We start from the raw sequence: 16,122 nt of genomic DNA on the forward strand, positions 1-16,122 counted from the left end.
ATTTGTATGTGTAGCTAAGAAATAAAACATTAGGAGCAGAGACATAAGTCTAATATTGTTTCCAGTACAGGAAGAGTTAAGAAACTCCAGTTCTCTATGCAAAAGAGCCATTGAGCGCCACGACTTTCAGAGAGCTCTGACTTCTGAAGCTTGTTATCTCAACTGTCAGTCACTGTATTTTCTTTTTCTCTGCAGAGGACAGTTCAATAGTTCACTGGCCTGCTCTGTGAAATAATTTAGAATGCTGAGTGTTGTGTAATGTGCACATATTATAGAATGATGCATTGTTGTAAAAAACACTATATACCTGAAAATAAAAATATGAGAATATTTTCTTTGATACTAATGTTCTAGTAATTATCCGTGCTACACAACCAATTCATCATATCATAATTTTATTCTTCAGTGTCTCTTTAAAGGACAAGGAGGGGAGGGGGATATGGAGGCTGCCATATTTATCAGAGCTGTGGAGTCGAAGTTGGAGTAGGTGGTTTTATAAACTGAGGAGTCGGGAGTCGGATTATTTTTGTACCAACTCCACAGCCCTGGTAAGTATTAGATTAAGGAGTCGGAGCCATTTTGTACCTGGAGTTGGAGGTTCATAAAATGAGGAGTCAGAATTAAAGTCAGATGATTTTATTTACCGACTGCACAGCCCTAATATTTATTTCCCTTTAAACAATACCAGTTGCTTGGCAGCCCTGCTGATCCTCTGCCTCTAAGGCCACATACACACATCAGACCATAGTCTTTGGAAAATGAAAGATCACAGACCAATCTTACCACCCTTCCATGTAGTATGAGAGCCATACTCTACACAGTCTATTCTATGGAGCTGAACTCCCCATCAGACAGAAATCTTTGCAAGATGCTGCACACACAGATGCTGTACAGACACAAAAGATCAGTATCTGCAAAAGATCTGTTCCTGCAAAAGATCCATTCCTGCTAAATGCATTCATAGTCTATGAGATCTGCAGATCCTCATACACACCTTGTTTAACATGCAATCATCTGCAGATCAGATCCACCAGGATGGATTCTCAGATCTGCAGATGAGTGTCTGATCTGCAGATGAATGTCAGTTAAACAAGGTGTGTATGAGGATCTGCAGATCTCATAGACTATGAATGCAATGTGCAGGAACGGATTTTTGGCAGGAACAGATCTTTTGCAGATACTGATCTTTTGTGTCTGTACAGCATCTTTGTGTGCAGCATCTTGCAAAGATTTCTATCTGATGGGGAGTTCAGCTCCATAGAATAGACTGTGTAGGTATGGCTCTCATACTACATGAAAGGGGGTAAAATTGGTCTGTGATCTTTCATTTTCAAAAGACTATGGTCTGATGTGTGTATGTAGCATAATACTCTCCATAGACCCTGAACAAGCATGCAGATCAGATGAAATTGGCTCCTTACTGATAGGAGGAAGCTCAGATGCCCCATGACAGCCGAGCTTACTTCCAACAGCGAGCTGCAATCGGCCCAGGACTACGGGAAGCCGCGGCGAATAATCTACACCGCATCAGAGTTAGAGCTGCAGATGTGGCGTAGATTCTACTTACCGTGATCCCGAAACTGTTATGGAAATAAAAATTGTACCATTAATGGGAAAAATATTGTACTGTTAATGGTCACCTTAACGGACACCTGTAAGGTAAATAAAAAGAGTTAAACTTACCTGGGTATTCTATCGGCCCCCTGCAGACATCCTTTGCCTGGACAAAACGATCCTCCGGTCCTTCGCAGTCAGCCAGTTTTGTTTTCTCAGTTGGCGGGACACTGCACTTGTTCCCACTCATGTTGCTGGGGAGTGTCCTGCGCAGGCACAGTACGAGGTTTTCTTGTACTCCGCCTGCACAGGACGCTCCTGGCGTCCTGCAGTGGCGTCCCAGGCCGCGCAGGCTCAGTAGCCATTGACTTGCAAGTTGGCGGTTACAAAAGTGAGCGGCAGGGGACCAGAGGATGGTTTTGTCCTGGCGCGGGCACAGGGCGGATGCAGGGGGGCAGTAAAAGTCCCAGGTAAGAAACTTTTTTTTTAAAAGGGGAACTGAAGTATACGGAGGCTGCCATATTTATTTCCTTTTAATCAATACCAGTTGCCTGGCAGCCCTGCTGGTCTATTTCTCTGCATCTGAATAACACCAGAAACAAGCATGCAGCTAGTCTTGTCAGATCTGACTTTAAAGTCTGAAACACCTGATCTGCTGCATGCTTGTTCAGGGGCTATGGATAATAGTATTAGAGGCAGAGGATCAGCAAGACTGCCAGGCAACTGGTGTTGCTTAAAAGGAAATAAACATGGCAGCCTCCATATACCTCTCTCTTCAGTTATCCTTTAAGACCTTACAGGTATTTTTTAAGGTGCCCATTAACAGTACAATATTTTCCTCAGATGTGATCATGAGATGTTTATGATCAAATTGTACAGAAAACCACACAGTATATGGAAAAAAAAAATCGACATCAAAAGATTCCATGGTTGATAGGAATACAGAATTTTGTAGATGAGTGTTGGATTTTACGATCTTATCTGAAGAAAGAAAGTGCCCTAATTGACCCATTTATGGGAAAAATCGATATCCTTTTGATGACTTACAATACTGCAAATTTGATCTAATTATTGCATCTGAGTAAAAATAATGTACCATTAAAGGGAACCCGAGGTGAGAGTGAGGATGGAGGATGCCATATTTATTTCCTTTTAAAGAGAACCCGAGGTGGGTTTGAAGAATGCTATTAGGACACAGAGGCTGGTTCTGCATACACTGCCCAGCCTCTGTGTCTGTACTGTGTCCCCCCAGGCCCCCCTGCGCTCTGCTGTCCCTATACAAAAAAACCACCATGCTATTGACATGCAGATTGTCGCTAGCTGGCTGTTTACCTGAATGCTGTCATTCTCCTCCGCTCCCCCACCTCCTCTATAGTGTGGCTCTCCGCCTCCGTCCCTTGCCTCCCCGCCTCTGTAAGCTTCCTCCAATCGGCTTGCAGAGGCGTGGAGGTAAGAGACGTGGGTGGGGAGCGGCGCTATAGAGAAGGCGGGGGAGCGGAGGAGAGTGACAGCATCTAGGTAAACAGCCAGCTAGCGACAATCTGCGTGTCAGTAGCATGGTGTTTTTTTTTTATTGGGGGACAGCAGAGCAGGGGGGGGGGGGGGGGACGACGACGACAAAGTACAGACATAGAGGCTGGGCACTGTAGGCAGAACCAGCCTCTGTGCCCTAATAGCATTCTTCAAACCCACCTCGGGTTCTCTTTAAACAATACCAGTTTCCTGGCTGTCCTGCTGATCCTCTGCCTCTAAAACATCTATCCATAGACCCTGAATAAGTATACAGCAGATCAGGTACTCTGACTCAATTGACTTAGGATTTACTAGATTAGCCATATGCTTGCTCCAGGGTGTTGACTCAGACACTACTTATGCCAGAAGATCAACAGGGCTGCCGGGCAACTGGCATTGTTTACAAATACAGTAAATATGGCAGCCTCCATATCCCTCTCACCTCGGCTTCCCTTTAATGGGCATGGCTCTCTTTCCTATTGTCTCTTGATATTGCGGTTATTTGCCGAGTGACCAGTATATGTTTAATTAGCACAAGTTGCACTTTTGGACTGTTTTTTTGATTGCAAGTTGCTGTTTGTTTGTCCATGTTACGCGTTTGCACAATATCTATCTGTACACTGCCATGAAATATGTTGGTGCTATAGCAATTTAAATGAATAACAACAAACATTAGTATTCTCCAATTACGATACCTCCCAACATTTTGAGATAAGAAAGATGGACACTTAAAGGGGCACTGTGGCGAAAAATTGAAAAATGTAAAATATGTGCAAACAGACAAATAAGTAGTATGTTTTTTTCCAGAGTAAAATGAGCCATAAATTACTCTTCTCCTATGTTGTTGTCACTTACAGTAGATAGTAGAAATCTGACAGAAGAGACAGGATTTGGACTAGCCCATCTCTTCATAGTGGATTCTCAGCAAGGCTTTTATTCTGTATAAAGCTCCGTCTACACAAAGCGATGTTCCTTATAAATCGAGCCGCTGATGCGGCTCGATTGATAAGATCCGTCAGGTCCGATTTTGCCGCTGCCGATTCCCTGCTCGTTCCCCACGAGGGGACAATGGCAGGGAATCGAGCGGAAGATAAGCGGCGTGGTGCGGGGACGAGGGCGGATTGAATCCGACGCACGCGTGGGCGAGCGGGGACGGGACGGGAACGCGCGGGGATGCGGAAGAGGCGATCCGGCGGCTAATCAAGCCGCCGGATCGCCTCGTGTAGACGGGGCTTTAAGATATTCCCTAAAAAGGATTTAAACAATGATGCTGGCCAGCTTCCCTGCTCGCTACACAGTTTTTTGGCAGTTGGACAGAGCAACTGCCATTCACCAAGTGCTTTTTGAAAACAAATAAATCCCTGAGAATCCCCTACAAAGAGATGGACTAGTCCAAAACCTGTCGCTTCTGTCAGATTTCTACTACCTACTGTAAGTGACAGCAACCTAGGAAAAATGTAATTTATGGCTCATTTTACACTGGAATAAACGTACCTCTTATTTGTATATGTTTGCACATATTTAAACATTTTCGCCATAGTGCCCCTTTAAGCCACACCCCTGTCATACCCCTAACCATGCCCCTGACACACCCCTATTTAAACATAAGAGAAAAATATGTGATTTTATAATTCAAACCACACTGGTCCTTTCTATCCTGGTTCATTTTCCTTCATACTAACATTTTAAAATTAGTAATATTTCCATTTAAAGGAAGGGAATAAAGTTTAGAGTCAAACACATTTTTCATTTGAAAATTACATATATTTCCATAGATCTGTACACCAGTCCTGAAAGAGGGACAAAATAAGGAGGAAAAAGAGACAGTCGGATAGGGGTTCCCAAAGAGGGACTGTCCCTTCAAAAGAGGGACAGATGGAAGCTATGCAATCACAAGCAGTCCCCGCTGCAGCCCGCCTTACCTGATGTCCGGTTCTGCCTGAGGAATTCCTCCTGCAGCCTCTGCCCCGCCTGCTGCGCCAGTTCCAGCGGCTGCGAGAAGAAGAAGTCACCGCAGGTGCAGTTGATGTCCGCCCCGCAGAAGACCAGAGCCTGCGTCTCTGTCAGATCACTGGTAGTCACGGCGACACAGAGAGCCTGCGCGGGACAAAGGACAGGGGGTAAGAATCTCACCAGACACGTCGCTCCGTCAAGTCATCTGTATCTTCACTACACAAATCCACATTCCAGCAAAGGAGCCTTACACCGGACAAACTTTGTGTGACTTTACCATCAGCGAACCCCACCCCTGCTGGTATCATGAAGGCCGTGACTGCGATATAATGCAGCACATAAGACTATAATATAATGCAGAGCATTGTCCGGCCTGTGAATAAATCTGCTGAGAATGAAGATTATGCAAAAAAAAAAAAAAAAAACATGCCAGCGTGCTCGTGCCACTACACCCACCCGCAAGTGACATTTCACTGCCTGGTGACGCTGCAAAGTCAAAGAGGCCCTGTTGCAACATGTAGTATAATGCAGTAAATTATTCAGGACAGGACACCCACTTTAAAGTGGATCCGAGATGAACTTTTACTCATTGCATAATTGTGTTCCTTTCCTATTGTTTATAGGGCATTCCTCAAGCCAAATACTATTTTGTTTGTGTTTTAATACTCTAATTCCCTATAAACTAAACAAGCGCTGCCCAGGTTTTCAGAGAGCCTTGGCAGTAGCAAGGGCTCATTGGAGCTCAGTCTGGGCAGGAGGAGGGGGAGGTATTTCTAGCCAGAGTTTTCAGAGACAGAGGGGAGGTTGGAGGAGTGGGGATTAGGTTTTTTTTTAGTCTGAGTGCTAATGGTGCAGATAAGCTTGCCTCTGTGTAATGTTTACAAACAACATGGCTGCTGTCATTGTATTACAAGAAGAAATAATCATTTTCTATTAAAGCTGTTTGCAGCTAGATTTGCTGTTTAACCACTTCACCACTGAGGGGTTTTACCCCTTGAGCACCAGAGCAATTTTACCTTTCAGCGCTCCTTCCATTCATTCGTCTATAAACTTTATCATTACTTATCACAATGAAATGAACTATATCTTGTTTTTTTCGCCACCAATTAGGCTTTCTTTAGGTGGGACATTATGCCAAGAATTATTTTATTCTAAATGTGTTTTAATGTAAATATAGGAAAAAATGTGGCAAAAAAATGTATTATTTTTCAGTTTTCGGCCATTATAGTTTTCAAATAATGCATGCTACTGTAATTAAAACCCATGAAATGTATTTGCCCATTTGTCCTGGTTATAAAGCCGTTTAAATTATGTCCCTATCACAATGTTTGACGACAATATTTTATTTGGAAATAAAGGTGCATTTTTTTCAGTTTTGCGTCCATCCCTAATTACAAGCCCGTAGTTTATAAAGTAACAGTGTTATACCCTCTTGACATAAATATTTAAAAAGTTCAGTTACTAAGGTAACTATTTATGTATTTTTTTAATTGTATTTTTTTTTTAATTACAAAAAAAAAATAAAAAAAATTGGGGAGTGTGGGAGGTAATGAGTTAATTTTTAATGTATAACTAATGTATTTGTATATGAAAAATGCTTTAGGGTGTAGTTTTACTATTTGGCCACAAGATGGCCACAGTAAGTTTTTGTTTATGCGACCTGCAAGCATACAGGAAGTATGCTTGCAGGAAGTTCAGGGAGGCTGGGCAACTTTTTTTTCACAATAAACGCGCTGCTTCTCGTAGAAGCAGCTGATCATTGCGGGGGGCTTAGATCAACGAACGGGAAAGGTTTTTCCCGTTCATTGATCTCCGGACAAGCAGGCGGCGGCGTGCACGAGTGGCGGGAGCACGCGGACGAGTGAGCGGGAGTACGGACAGCGACGGCGTCAGGTACGGATTTCTCCGTCCCTTGGTGGTAACGGGGTGGAAAAAGGGACGGAGAAATCCGTACCGCTGGGGGTAAAGTGGTTAAACTATCTAAACTTTACATAAGATATAAAGACAATTTACTTGTAGTTTTTCATCTCGGATCCGCTTTAAGCTTATTTTCCTGGTTTCAGCACCATACAAAAACCTTTTAGCAATATAATACTGTACATTGAATGTAGTCCTGCCACCCACTGTAATGTTAGGCCTAGGCTGCTTAGCTGTGCTGAATTCACCCCCCCCCCCTTCCCCTCAGAGCATTCTGGGAGTACAGGTATATTTTCTATTGGTTTTGGAACTCTTCGTTAATAAACATTCCGCAGCGCTGCACCTGGCAGGACTAAAGATGATAAATGTCAGAATGTAGATCAGGGAGAGGAAAGATTTTTCACTGACTAAATCATTTATAAATAAATACTGTAGAAAAAAGAAAAAACAAACAATTCAATTAATTGCAGTATTTTCATTACAGTTCCTCTTTCAGGTACCAGGGAAAAGGAAACAAGCATGCTGCTGATCCAGCCAGACTTCAGGTAAAAGTATTAGAGGCAGGGGATCAGCAGGGCAGCCAGGCAATCTGCATGGTTTGAAAGGAAATAAATATGGCAGCCTCCATATCCCTCTCACATCAGGGGTGCTTGAAGCTAAAAGTATTAGTCTTGGCAAACTGTGGAAAAACGGAGATCTCTCTGGAGTGCAGACTGTCTAGAAATTCCAATCTTCCATTACAGCTCTGGAGCCCAGTGATTGGCGCTCGTTATGACACTCCCGTCTGCTAGTTTTAGAACTACAGAATGGCATTGGGTTAATATAAACAAAGAAACAAAATAAACATGAGAAGAAATAATGTTTGTGCACAAGTTTGCAGCCTATAGAGCTGAAGCAAAAGGGTGGCTTCAATCTCTGCAAGAGCGGAGTCTCTCTTTATTAATTCCAGATGAATAGTTCAACGGAACCAAGCACCTTTTTGTTTTAAGCTGGTTTCTATTAGCTATAGGAGCTGCCATGTTCCCCCCTCTCCTTCTAACCGCCCATTATTTATCCAGGGGGAAGGTGTGAAGATAGCATCTGTGACTTCTCTAAACTCTTACAAGCACAGTGTGTTATTCACACTCACCCCATGAAAGCTTATGTTTGCTCTCTGTTAACCCTCCTGGCGGTCTATTAAAAACCACCAGGGGGCAGCGCAGCCGCTTTTTTTTTTTTAAATCATGTAGCGAGCCTAGGGCTCGCTACATGATAGCCGCTGCTCAGCGGCATCCCCCCAGCCCCGCCGATCGCCTCCGGCGATAGGCAATCAGGAAATCCCGTTCACTGGGCAGCACGGTGGCGTAGTGGTTAGCTCTCTCGCCTTGCAGCGCTGGGTCCCTGGTTCGAATTCCAGCCAGGGCACTATCTGCAAAGAGTTTGTATGTTCTCTCCGTGTCTGCGTGGGTTTCCTCCGGGCACTCCGGTTTCCTCCCACATTCCAAAAACATATGGATAAGTTAATTGGCTCCCCCTAAAATTGGCCCTAGACTACAGTACTTACACTACATAATATAGACATATGGCAATTGTAGGGATTAGATTGTGAGCTCCTTTGAGGGACAGTTAGTGACAAGCTATATATATACACTGTACAGCGCTGCGTAATATGTCGGCGCTATATAAATACTAAATAATAATTATAAAATTTCCTGGAGGGCTTCCCCCGTCGCCATGGGATGACGTCACCGACGTCGTGACGTCTAAGGGAGTCCCGATCCACCCCTTGCCGCTGCCTGACGCTGATAGGCCAGGCAGCGCAGGGGTCTAGGGGAGGGGGCTGTCTTGCGACGCGGATAGCGGTGATCGAGCGCGGGGCGGCGGCGATCGAAGTGCTGACGCAGCTAGCAAAGTGCTAGCTGCGTTCAGCAAAAAAAAAATTATTCAAATCGGCCCAGCAGGGCCTGAGAAAACCTCCTGCGTGGCTTACCCCGAACTACGTTCGGGGTTACCGCCAGGAAGGTTAATGTGTTTAAAGAGAGTCTGAAGCGAGAATAAAACTCGCTTTTTCCCTTATATTCAGCAGAGGCATGTCTGCCCCTGCTAAAACGCCGATATCCCGCGGCAGAACGGGGGTCCTTTACCCCCCAAATCCCCTCCGTTCTGTGCGGGGAGCACTTCCTGCTTGAGTCAGGGCTAATGGCCGCAGCCCTGCCTCACGTGCGTCTGTCAGTGCTGATCTCCGCCTCTCCCCGCCCCTCTCAGTCTTCCTTCACTGAGAGGGGCGGGGGAGAGGCGGAGATCCGCCGGCTGATAGACACGTATGGAGGCAGAGCTACAGCCGAAAGCTCTGCCTCCATGAGCAGCAAAATCCACCACCAAGTTGGTCGTGGATTTTGCAAGGGGGGATTTGGGGGGTAAAGGACCCCTCGTTCTGCCGCGGGACAGCGGCGTTTTAGCTGGGGCACACATGCCTATGTTGATTATAGGCTAAAAAAAACATTTTTTAACTCGCTTCAGAGTATCTTTAATAAAATAATTACAGTGGCCCTTAACTGCCTGAAACTTCTGCTGTCAGGCAGGCCTCAGAAGTAGGAGAAAGTAGGTTAATAAACGCCACTGCTAAACTTTTAAATGTAAAAAAAAAAAGAGGATTTTTTAATGAGCCACATTGTTGGCATGCATATTAAATGTGCTACTGAGATGCCCAGGGAGCTAAAAAAATGGTGCTTGGTTCACTTTAAGAGAATTGAGGATATATCAGAGTCCAGGTCAATAACTCGTCCCCCGTCGCTGATTGTAGGAAGGAAAGGAGAAGGTCACCTCGCAATGCATTCCCCTCAGTAAATCCCTTCTACTTCCTCATTTCAGGTAAACACAAAACACCTGACTGCAGTCTCAGGAATGTACACACCGCTCAGCCAGAAATGAGGCCCTCATACAGCAAGAGACCCGAGTCAGAGCCAGTAATACTACATGGCTGCATTCCAAACATTCCTCCCAGGAAGGGGAAATCAACTCAATTATAGCTCTGACATATTCCACAGCACTGTACAGAGATCACTGATCCATTCCCATCGGTCTCTGCACCAGAAGAGCTTACACTTTAATGTCCTCACCACAGTCACACACTATTATTATACATTGATATAGCTCTGACACATACCACAGCGCTGTACAGAGATCACTGATCCATTCCCATCAGTCTCTGCACCAGAGGAGCTTACACTCTAATGTCCTCACCACAGTCACACACTATTATTATACATTGATATAGCTCTGACACATACCACAGCACTGTACAGAGATCACTGATCCACTCCAATCAGCACAAAGCACAATGAAATGGTATGACATATATAATCGTATGCAATGAGTAGGAAGCATGAGAAATCCCATTGTCAGTGTTACACGCTCTCTGACGCAGGGACCTGAGCGGTCTACAGATGTTACAATAAACTCATCACAGTTAATCATTAAAGATATTATCAACAACAACTTTATTATTTTGACAAAACACGTTCCTGGCAGCATTCCACAGCTAGCACTGAACCAAACTTTACCTAATGACAATAATAGTAATAATGTTTCTGTAATATGGGTACACGTTAGCTGCGCCCAGCCTCAGCCTGTCCCCGGGCACGTGCCAACACGCTGCAGCCGCTGGATTCCACCCACAGATCTCGGCTGCAGTCAGCTATGAATGAAGCGCTTAGACTACAATAACCTATTATCATGACGCTGCCATTCCCAGCGCAACAATGGCTGAACTGTGAGCTGCGCGCCTACAATGCTATACTGTACACAGCCATACAGCAGGGAACACGGCCTGCCAGCTGCCTGTAAACGCAGCAGCCAATCAAAAACCACCTCTGCTACCTCCAGTATGTACAGTATAAGCTGTTACTGTGTGCCTGTACTGATAGTAACCTATCTGCGTGTGCTGATCTCTGCTGCCTCCAGTATGTACAGTATAAGCTGTTACTCTGTGCCTGTACTGATAGTAAACTAGCTGCAGTGTGTGCTGATCTCGGCTACCTCCAGTATGTCCAGTATAAACTGCTGCTCTGTGCCTGTACTGATAGTAAACTAGCTGCAGTGTATGCTGATCTCTGCTACCCCCAGTATGTACAGTATAAGCTGTTACTCTGTGCCTGTACTGATAGTAAACTAGCTGCAGTGTATGCTGATCTCTGCTACCTCCAGTATGTACAGTATAAGCGGTTACTCTGTGCCTGTACTGATAGTAAACTAGCTGCAGTGTGTGCTGATCCCTGCTACCTCCAGTATGTACAGTATAAGCTGTTACTCTGTGCCTGTACTGATAGTAAACTAGCTGCAGTGTGTGCTGATCTCTGTTACCTCCAGTATGTACAGTATTAGCTGTTACTCTGTGTCTGTACTGATAGTAAACCAGCTGCAGCGTGTGCTGATCTCTGCTGCCTCCAGTATGTACAGTATAAGCTGATACTGTGTGCCTGTTCTGATAGAAACTAGCTGCAGTGTGTGCTGATCTCGGCTTCCTCCAGTATGTACAGTATAAGGGGTTACTCTGTGCCTGTACTGATAGTAAACTAGCTGCAGTGTGTGCTGATCTCTGCTACCTCCAGTATGTACATTATAAGCGGTTACTCTGTGCCTGTACTGATAGTAAACTAGCTGCAGTGTATGCTGATCTCTGCTACCTCCAGTATGTACAGTATAAGCGGTTAATCTGTGCCTGTACTGATAGTAAACTAGCTGCAGTGTGTGCTGATCTCTGCTACCTCCAGTATGTACATTATAAGCGGTTCCTCTGTGCCTGTACTGATAGTAAACTAGCTGCAGCGTGTGCTGATCTCTGCTGCCTACAGTATGTACAGTATAAGCTGTTACTCTGTGCCTGTACTGATAGTAAACTAGCTGCAGCGTGTGCTGATCTCTGCTGTCTCCAGTATGTACAGTATAAGCTGTTACTCTGTGCCTGTACTGATAGTAACCTAGCTGCAGCGTGTGGTGATCTCTGCTACCTCCAATATGTACAGTATAAGCTGTTACTCTGTGCCTGTACTGATAGTAAACTAGCTGCAGCGTGTGCTGATCTCTGCTACCTCCAGTATGTCCAGTACAAACTGCTGCTCTGTGCCTGTACTGATAGTAAACTAGCTGCAGTGTATGCTGATCTCTGCTACCTCCAGTATGTACAGTATAAGCGGTTACTCTGTGCCTGTACTGATAGTAAACTAGCTGCAGTGTGTGCTGATCCCTGCAACCTTCAGTATGTACAGTATAAGCTGTTACTCTGTGCCTGTACTGATAGTAAACTAGCTGCAGTGTGTCCTGATCTCTGTTACCTCCAGTATGTACAGTATTAGCTGTTACTCTGTGCCTGTACTGATAGTAAACTAGCTGAAGTGTGTGCTGATCTCTGTTACCTCCAGTATGTACAGTATAAGCTGTTACTCTGTGCCTGTACAGATAGTAAACTAGCTGCAATGTGTGCTGATCTCTGCTGCCTCCAGTATGTACAGTATAAGCTGTTACTTTGTGCCTGTACTGATAGTAAACTAGCTGAAGTGTGTGCTGATCTCGGTTACCTCCAGTATGTACAGTATAAGCTGTTACTCTGTGCCTGTACTGATAGTAACCTAGCTGCAGCGTGTGGTGATCTCTGCTACCTCCAGTATGTACAGTATAAGCTGTTACTCTGTGCCTGTACAGATAGTAAACTAGCTGCAATGTGTGCTGATCTCTGCTGCCTCCAGTATGTACAGTATAAGCTGTTACTTTGTGCCTGTACTGATAGTAAACTAGCTGAAGTGTGTGCTGATCTCGGTTACCTCCAGTATGTACAGTATAAGCTGTTACTCTGTGCCTGTACTGATAGTAACCTAGCTGCAGCGTGTGGTGATCTCTGCTACCTCCAGTATGTACAGTATAAGCTGTTACTCTGTGCCTGTACAGATAGTAAACTAGCTGCAATGTGTGCTGATCTCTGCTGCCTCCAGTATGTACAGTATAAGCTGTTACTTTGTGCCTGTACTGATAGTAAACTAGCTGAAGTGTGTGCTGATCTCGGTTACCTCCAGTATGTACAGTATAAGCTGTTACTCTGTGCCTGTACTGATCGTATATTAGGTTATCGTAAGCCAGGAGGCTCTAACAATGCATCGAGTGGTGTCTTTTTGCTTGTCAGTGCAGCACAATGCATTTTTGGGACTAGGGATAGGCAGTTGGACTCTAATAATTCCTGGTTGCATGCAAATAAAGTGCAAATTGTATGCAGCTGAGAACAAGGCCAATCAGCAGAAAGTGCATGTGTAACCCTGCTTTCCATGCAATGTCCGATATCCCGGCACGGCATAGACTGACTCGGGAGATCCAGAGCCTGGCGTCAGCCTAAGTGACATCATCCCAGCACGCCCTTGGCAGAGGAGCGTTCCCAGGAAGAACATATCATTTGTGGGATTCTGGTGCCAGAGATTCGCAGCGCAGGCTATGAACAACAGAATTCAGCAAAACACGTCCCATCATCCTAAAGACTAAACTAGTGAGCCAACGATACAGAATAAATCCCACACCTCATCCTGATATACTGACACCTCCTCGGCCAATGACACGAGATGGCCAAATAGATGCAGATAATTCTGGAATGGATTGTATGCTAAACTTATGTTGCCCATACATGGTACCATTTTTTTTTCGATTAGATAATTTTGTTCGATTATTCCATTAGATCGAATATAAAGATTTTTCCAACATGTCAGATCGGATTTTTATTGAAAAAAAAAAAAACAACAAAAAACAGGATAATCGATTCTTTTTTCTTGATTGAAAAAAAATATGATTTTAAGCTTTTATTCGATTGTTTTGGCTGAATAAACGGGAACATTTTACATATTTATTGTACCGTGTATGGGTACCTTTAGTGCAACTGGTATTATTCTTATTCTATAGAAAATGGTTAAAGAGGAACTGTTGCGAAAATCCTAACATTTAAAAACACATACAAATAAGAAGTACATTTCTCCCAGAGTACAATGAGCCATAAATGACTTTTCTCCTATGTTCCTGTCACTTACAGTAAGTTGTAGAAATCTGACATTACTGACAGGTTTTGGGTTAGTCCATCTCTTCATGGGGGATTCTCAGCATGGCCTTTATTCTTTATAAAGACATTCCCTGAAAAAGATTTATACAATGATTGCTGGACAGCCTCCCTGCACGCTACACACTTTTTTGGCAGTTGGACGGAGCAACTGCCATTCACTATGTGCTTTTAATATAAAGAAAATCCTAAGAAACTCCCCCCCCCCCCTCATGAGAAGATGGGCTAGTTCAAAATCTGTCGGTAATATCAGATTTCTAATACTTACTGTAAGTGACAGCAACATAGGAGAGAAGTCATTTATGGCTCATTTAACTCCGGAAGAAACGTTGGGTATGCACGAGTAAGGTACACGCATGCCCAGAGACACTCATGCATGGCTCTTTCCCTTCCTGCACAATTTCTTCATTCTACTGGGCCTGTGCAGAACTTACTCACACATGCCCAGTCTGGACGCACTCGCACACAGCAGGAGCACGGCACCGAGAAGCCTAAAGGTGCGTACACACATGCGACTATAGTCGTTTGAAACGATCGTTCCCCGATCGTTTCAAACGACGATCGTTTAAAAAAAAGCAACCAACGATCATTAAGTCTAACGACGGACGAGCTAGATCGTTAAAAACGAACGATCTAGCTTGGCGGATTTTTTCCAACAACGATCGTTTGCAAAAGTAGTACATCGTTGGAAACGGTCGTTCGTACTAGGCTTGACATGCGCATTTCGCTATTTCTCCATGAAACTTCTCATTTTTATGCGCAAGCGCAATAGTTGCTTTATGTGATGTAACGTTCGTTCTAACGATCAGATCGTTACACACATTTTAAAACTAACTTTACTTAGGTCGTTCTTTCATCAATTAAAAGTTCGTTCGTCGTTCTCAACGAACGACCGTTGTCGCATGTGTGTACGTAGCATAATCCTCAAGCTTTAGTCAAATTGGAACGGTGGACTGCAGGATGTCCCGGAAAGCCTCTGGTTCATCAACAGGCTTACTAAGGTAAGTATCTAACTTTTTTCATGACAGGTATATTTAAAGAGGAGCTGTCAGCCATACTATCTCAGAAAAAACCCCACATATATAGGTAGATAAATACTTGCTCTATTACATAACATATGTATTGCTCTGTTCACGGTTTGACTTTAGTGGTTTTTTTACAGTAAAAAAAAAAGAAAATCCTTCGGAGCATTTCCCATTTTAACTGTGGTTATTTTTAAGCCAATCCTGATGTCATTTCCTCCCTTACTCTCCTCTGCCTGATTGTGTATGCATTGCCAGTCCTCCACTATAGAAAGTGCATTGTCTCAGCATGAGAAATATTGGCCAATCAGAGAGGAACAGAGGTGTGGGAGGGGAAAGCAGGAGGGAAAGAGGCTTCACCCAATCAGGCTGCATTAGTGAAGTCTGAGGGGAAGTAGAGAAGCAAAAAAGGACAACCCAGCATGCCCTGCAACTTCCTGTTTGTGTACCAAATTTTATGTGTACCAATTAAGAGTCAGGTAAACTGGGGAATGATTATCAACAAGAAAAGTAATAGTGATTTTAACTTTTGGATTGCCTGTTTAGCATCCTTAATACTTTACCAGATAAAAATAAAGAATCGATTTTTGATTTTATGCCCGACAGTTACACTTTGTGGGCTGGAACCCACAAGAGCGGTTTTGTGAGCATTTCTGGAGCGATTCAAAACGCTCAGCTAATGTTAATGGATGGGGCAACTTCCACTGGAGCGATTGCGCTTCCTGAAATCGCAAGCGCAGGCCATGCAGCATTTTGGGAGCGTTAGCGCTTCAATGTTAAGTATATCATCGCTGGCGTAATCGCTCATCAAAACCTGCACGGAGCGATTTTGCTAGCGTTTTAAAGTTACTGCACACTGTAACAAAATGAAAATTAATTGAACGGACCAATCAGACTTTAAAACGCTAATCGCTAATCGCTGCACAACCGCTGGCAAATTGATGCACTTTTTAAAACCAATCCCTAAAATGCTCATGAAATCACTTACAAACTGCTCATACAAAACACTAGCGATTGCGATTAGCGATTGCGTTTTGCAGTGGGTTCCAGGCCTAAAGGAAACTTGAGATTTAAAAAAAGAAAAGAAAAGAATTTTTT

General features: G+C 44.0%; 1 protein-coding gene across 8 annotated transcripts in view; it reads right to left on the reverse strand.

The window, feature by feature from the left end:
- Nucleotides 1-16,122, reverse strand: part of ARAP1 (ArfGAP with RhoGAP domain, ankyrin repeat and PH domain 1) — a 485,498-nt gene that overhangs the window by 218,806 nt on the left and 250,570 nt on the right. For all 8 annotated transcript variants that reach the window (XM_068266571.1, XM_068266573.1, XM_068266569.1 and 5 more), the window contains one exon: nucleotides 4,989-5,163. In XM_068266571.1, coding sequence (XP_068122672.1) covers nucleotides 4,989-5,163 — 175 coding nt within the window. The remainder of the gene's footprint in view (nucleotides 1-4,988; nucleotides 5,164-16,122) is intronic.

The sequence above is a fragment of the Hyperolius riggenbachi genome, chromosome 2 (assembly GCF_040937935.1).
Source record: "Hyperolius riggenbachi isolate aHypRig1 chromosome 2, aHypRig1.pri, whole genome shotgun sequence".
NCBI classification, from domain to species: Eukaryota; Metazoa; Chordata; class Amphibia; order Anura; family Hyperoliidae; genus Hyperolius; species Hyperolius riggenbachi.